We start from the raw sequence: 6444 nt of genomic DNA on the forward strand, positions 1-6444 counted from the left end.
CCGAAGCAAGATAACCTACCAGTCAGAGCATCTGCCCTCTGGTGGTCAGTGCACATCATAGAAACTGGTTGACCAGTCCACTGTCTGCCCCCTGGTGGTCAGTGCACATCATAACAAGCGGTTGAGTGGCCTTAGCATATCATTAGCATATTACACTTTGATTGGTTGAATGGCTGACTGGACGACTGGACACTTAGCACAGTAGGCTTTTATTATATAGGATGCTTACCTCTTATCACTCCTCCACAATGCCCCTTTCCCCAGACACAGGCCGAGCTGTACAAGAAAGAAGAAAAGGCGGGGGGTGCACCAGGGAACACACCCTCCCCCGTCCAAATGGCCTGTAATGAGGGGAAGATCATTGTGCATCACGTATGGGATGGGAGTTTTCGGTTGAGTTGGACGGAGGTTTCCTGTCTGAGTGTAATTCGGGCTGTCCTCAGGGGTGAGAAGGGAGGATTTCCACTAGCGCAGTTGCGGACGGTAGTGGCAAGAGGTAAAATCATCCCGTGTTTTCATGTCTATGGCACAATGTACGGCTCTTCACCTCCGCGGTTACGGAGGGAGGGGGAGAAAAGGACAATCCCCTGACAGCCTGTGCGGGGACGTGGCCCAGCCCTCCTGACAAGGTCAGCGTCTGTTCTCCATTCCCAACCACGGAGGACCAGCTCCTGTTAGGATTCAGGTGTCGAATGTGCTCAGCTGAAACCTGAGACTCCGAGACGAAGACAGTGACCAGGCTGACCTTTAACTTGATAGCAGGACGCTCGTTGACAAAGCTTTTATGGTTTTGGTGTGTTGGATAGGCTGGTTGAAGATTAGGGGACAAATCGGGTTCTTTCTTTACATGTTTAGACTGTTCACCTGCCGGGGTCATTCCACTGTTGATATTTATTTGGGGGGTGAGCCAGTCCTTAGCTCTTCACTGAGTGCCTGCCCTGTGCCGGGGGAGGACATGGACAGGCCACCAGCTCCCGGAGCTCGTGCCCTCCACCCCATTCCAGTGGGTCTTGGCGTCATGGACACGAACGCGCAGAGTTTTCAATTAAACCCGCTTAGAAGCCCTCCGTTGCTCTCCAGGGCCACAGGTAAAGGCTGGGCATCGTCATCGGGCCTGTTTGGAAGGCTCTCCAAAGATTTTCCAGCTTCTTCCCTTGCTGTTGCCGCCGTACCTGCACCTCCCACCTCGCTGCCACGGGTTGGCTCACAATACCCACCTGCTCCTTTGGTTTTGACTCCCCACCTCCTGTCATCCTCGTGTTTTGTCTGGAATGCCCATCCCTTTCTCTCCATCCTTCCAGATTATTACCGTCCGTCTCATGGCACATTCCCCCTGATCCCATAGGCCACGTGGGGCGGCTCCCGATTCGAGCTCCTGCTGCCGCCACTGCCGCCAGTCCCTCAGCCCCTGCCCAGCCCTGCTGTGTGGTGCTCTGAGCTTTCCCTTCCACTCAGCGATGAGCTTATGGCGGTAGAACAGCTTCTTGCTCATCTTCTTACTGTGCTCATTGCCTGGCACACAGCAGGTGTTCATTAAGTGCTTGTTGAGGAATGAGTAGGTTCCTTTTGTTTCATTTAGGAGCTTTTCTGAATGTAAAGATGCTGAGATTATCAAACAGCCGGGTGATCTTAGGTTAGGAACAGGGTACCTTTCTCCAGTTCCACTTTTCATTTGTCCACTGTGTTTCTCAAGCATAAATTGAAACTGGAATGTAGTTACCTTCATTGTTTTATCTACTTGGGAATTTTTAGGAGCTGAAATAAGTAGGTTTTCCTTTGTGTTTTTTTTGTTGTGTTTTTTTAAAAATCCTCACCAGAGGATATTTTTTCCATTGAATTTTGGAGTGAGTGAAAGGGAGGGAGAGGAGGAGGAAGAGGCGGGAGAGAGAGAGAGGGAGGGATGTGAAATGAAGTTTTCACCCAAAGGGATGGGAGACCAAATTAGATTTACTAACAGTGTTTTGTTATAGAAGGGACATTTTATAACAGTGTTTTGTTATATAAGGGACATTTTATCTGACTATATATAATATATAATTACATAATTATATGTATAATTGGTCCATTAACTGTATTTCCTGCTTTGAGGGTTCAGCTGTTGCCACATTATCTTATTAGGTCCTATGAAATATGTAGAAACCTTGAGAAAGTTCACTTTGGATGGGAGGCTAAATAGCGCCACCTTCTGTTCACTGTGAGAAGCACCATTGACTTTCGAGAGGCCATCTCCTGTTGCTTCTTCGCTTCTAAAAGAAGGCTACCTACCGGTAAATTCTCCCAGGTTATAGGTGATCAACTACGTAAAATGTGAGCAGACTCCTAACTACAGGTTATCATAATAATAACTATAATAGTATTTGGGGTTTATTCCTTGTACTGTTTACAGAGTGTACCTCTGTGGCATGAGGTGAGCAGGCTTAACCTGAATTATTCCAGATAGGGAATAGCCCTAGGGTTCAGGTAGCAGGAGGATGCTCACATGACCCTGGGAGTTGTTTTATTTCATGAGGCTCGCTGTAAAGAACAAGCCAGTGGCTTTGGAAAATAATTATACGAAGAAACTCCCCCCTTAAAATACTTAAACATTTTAAAGCATGAACGTACGTAGTCTTAAAAATAACATTATTCTAATTTTTTTTTCTTGATTAAGGCCAAACCCTGTATTCCTATAGCATGCCTAGGAGAAAGGGGACAACCTTTAGTGCATTGGAAGAGGGGGCTGAGGGGCTGACATGGCCCAGCTGGTGTCACTCACATGAGCTACATCACGGAGCAGGGCCACTGTGGAAAGGGGACGTTCTGCCACGGGTTTATGTTTCACTTCTAAACGCTTGACTTCTGTTATTTAAATTACGAACCTAATATAGCTTCTTAGTAACAGGAGCCTCTGAGGTATTGATTTTTTTTTCTTCTCTGAAACAAGAAATTATTTTCAGGACTATTATTTCACTATAGGTTGAAATTTAATATAATTTAGTCCACATAGAAAGACGATCCTGGAGACGATGTGGGGAGGGACCGGTGGGGCAGGCCCCCGTCACTTGCCACCTCTATCTTTCTGCTGTAACTTTTGCCCAATTGGATACAGTCTTTCATACACTTTAATTCTGCTGACTCAAACCTGCATAAACATTAACACTTCTCTGTAGGTTGGTTTATTTTTCAAAAGATGGGATAATTGTAGAGTATTATTTTGTAGTTTACTCTTTTCACTTAACATGTTAACATGTCATGGGCCAATTCCAAGTCTGTCTGTCTGTCTCTGTTGATAGATGATAGATACGTAGGTAGATAGATAGATAGATAGATAACCTATGTTTCTCTTAGTACTGTTAGTTGTCATTGTCCTATTGAGATATTCATAGATTTTCAGCTTTTTGTTATTATATAAAAAGTTGCAATAAATATTCTTGGACATGCATCTTTATGTGCTGATACTTTTAATTGTGTCAGATTCTCGTAAACAGGAGACCTCGGTCAAAGAATATGACTTGGCTTTTTAAACTTAGCTTTTTGAAAAGTATGTATTAATATCCTCTCAGTATAGCTTTGTGGTCCTAAAAATGGATATTGTTTCTGGTGGTGAGTCCCTGGTGTCAGTTCCTTGCCTGGGACAGCCCCTGTCCTCTGGGCAGAGGAAGACAATGGCCAGGGAATATGTTTTCTAGGATGGGATTACTCAGTCAGACTGCAGGTATTCTAGAAATCCGCGTATTTCCAAGCTCAGGCAAGACCTGTCCCCTTCTTGACTTTAGTTACTCCTGAAAGTCCATGATCATTACACTGTTTGCACTGGGAAATCCTCACTTCTCAGATACAGAATTATGGTCATAAAAGTGGTCACAGCCCTTTAACAGGCCCCCAGGTTGCAGTCAGGTGGCCGGAGGACATGCCTCTGCAGACAGCGTCTGCACGCCCTCTCTTCGTTGCACTCAGTGGTTCCTGCTCGAGGTTTAACTGGCCGTCTGGGGGATTCTTGTGGGCGAATTAGAACAATGCAGCCGTTCCTATTTGATGGTGTGCTTGCTGGCAGCGTGAGGCTGGAGGATGTAATCATTTAACCCGCAGGGCCTCACACTGACATCCGTGTCTGCCGGGACTCCCCTACCAGTCACAGGTGATAATGTTTGGGGTTAGATCGGGGCAGGGAACTGCGAGAGGCAGTTTATCCATAGAATGTGTATCCGTAGAACGCTTCTTCCCAGCTCAGAAAATGTTCCCCATGTTGACACATGTATGTTGTCAGGAACAAGCTCAGCATGCGTGTCTGAAACTACACAGCTCAGTACAGTGTTCCCGTGATGTAAACCCTGTCCTGTCTCCGCACCTCATTGTGAATGTTGCCCGGGAGAGCCATGACACGCTCTGGCGGTTCCTGTCCTGGGTATTACGGGTGACTGTTCTGTGTTGCCGACCGCTGCAGCTTAACGCCATGGCAAACCGCGCTGCCGGGAAAGGCTACGAGAATGAAGACAATTATTCCAACATCAAGTTCCAGTTCATCGGGATAGAGAACATCCACGTCATGAGGAACAGTCTGCAGAAGATGCTGGAAGGTAAGCCACTGCCTGTGCACAGCGCTGAAAAAAAAAAATGCAGTTGGATGTTTCTGTGCCAAAACGGAACAAGACAGTCTTTGCATGTTAAAATTGTGTCTCTACAAGGATGCTGTTTACACCGGTGGGTTACGTTGGGAAGCATATCCTATTGCAGTGACTTTGTTTTAGTTTTTGTGTCACGGGGATTTGGTTAGCAGGCAGGTACTCTCCCTCCTGATATTAGTTTGATTCACATAAAGCAATCCTACGGGTAAAGCAACAGCCCACAGCTCAGGAACAGAGATGCGGTCCACACGCTGAATCCGACTGGCTGACTGACGGGCCCTTAGATGGGAGGATGCTGGGGGGTCCCGATCCCCATTCTAAACAGCGGCAGCCCTGGCAACGTCCCACAGCTAAACGACACCCACTCACCCCACGGTCACGGGCACCAGGAGACACACACAGACGACCTACAGTAAAGCACATTACGGCGACAGATTATGTAACACAGAAGAATCATCCATGTGGCCAAACAAACCGTAAGCTGATTAGCAGAAATTCTGCATTTCAAGCAAAACCAGCTGCGTTTACTGCCCGGGCTCCTTGTGAGCGTCAAGGCCCGAGGAGGAATCTGCTGGCACAGTCAGCACTCCTGGTTCTCGTGGGAACCGGAACCGAGCGCGAAGGGAGGGTGTGTGTCCTGGGGACCCGGGAAGGCTGTGCGGGCCGTGCGGGCCCTTGTGGGGAAGCCCAGGAGGTGGTGCTGAGCGCTGGGGCCGGCTGTCTGAGCAGGACATGTGGTGTCCAGGACGAAGAAAGTGCTGGACGGTTTTTTCCAGGATGCATTTGCTCTTGCTTACTTAGGCAGCTCTCTGCTTAATTGGGACAAGCGGGTGTAGGGTGGGGCCTAAGGGTGGGGCTGGAGAGACGTGGGTGGCACACAGGCCTGACTTCCATCCTCTCTCCTGCATTCCTCGGGTCCTCTCGGTCACGGTGAGGCCTTGAGCCATCTCTGGGGCTGTGTTGCCTGCTGGGAAAGGAGAGGGTTGGACTGATTTCCAGGGGCCCTGCCAGCCGTGACTCCTGTGAATCTCCAACGGGATGCCCCTGCTTGCAGACACTTTAACACTGAGCGTTTGGTTAGAAGAACTTCCTTCCTGCATCCGCAAACATCCCGGCCCCAGAGCCATCTCATCCGACTTCCCCAGGGAATTCGGGAATCCCCATGTCAGGGCACGGTGCCCTGGGCACGGCCCTCTGAGCTTCTCGGACCTCTGGGCAGCTTGGCTGTCCCTGTGCTTTTAAGGTTCAAAAAATTGGCCTTGCTTGGCCCTGCCATCGAAAGGGTGGTCTAACTGTAGTATGCGTGTTCATCATTATCAGATCATTGCTATTCTTTATATGTTTCTTGTTAAAATTTTTCATTTATTGACTTTTTAGAGAGAGAGTGGAGGGGGGGAGAGAGAGAGAGAGAGAGAGAGAGACAGACATTGATTTGTTGTCCCGCTCACGTGTGCATTCATCGGTTGGTTCTGTTGTGTGCCCTGACCGGGGATGGAGCCTGCAGCCTTGGGGTGTCAGGACGACCCTCTAACCACTGAGCCACCAGGGCCTCCTTTCTGTTCTTCCTCTAGTGGTTTCATAAGTTGCCTTTGAGAACTGACCTTCTCTTTACAGAAAGTCACTCCTAAGAGTGCATGACATACCACGTTGGCTTTCCCTTTTAAACGAGCGTTTTTTGGTTTCTTATTAGGAGCCGTTTCTCTAATGCCCAGGGCCCGGCTCGCTCAAGGACGTGCGCACTGAGCGGGTTCCAGAGGGCAGCCTGCTCTCTGTTTCGTAAGGACCGCGGCCCTGCACCACGTCTCCGCCCCGTGTCACTGCAGGGAGCAAGGACAGCGCC

General features: G+C 48.6%; 1 protein-coding gene across 1 annotated transcript in view; it reads left to right on the plus strand.

Moving 5' to 3' along the window:
* Positions 1-6444, plus strand: part of MTMR7 (myotubularin related protein 7) — a 140249-nt gene that overhangs the window by 111890 nt on the left and 21915 nt on the right. Inside the window, exons 5-6 of the mRNA XM_023761188.1 lie at positions 265-372; positions 4112-4556. Of these exons, the coding sequence (XP_023616956.1) occupies positions 265-372; positions 4112-4556 (553 nt within the window). The remainder of the gene's footprint in view (positions 1-264; positions 373-4111; positions 4557-6444) is intronic.

The sequence above is a fragment of the Myotis lucifugus genome, unplaced genomic scaffold, assembly GCF_000147115.1.
Source record: "Myotis lucifugus unplaced genomic scaffold, Myoluc2.0 scaffold_201, whole genome shotgun sequence".
Lineage (NCBI taxonomy): Eukaryota > Metazoa > Chordata > Mammalia > Chiroptera > Vespertilionidae > Myotis > Myotis lucifugus.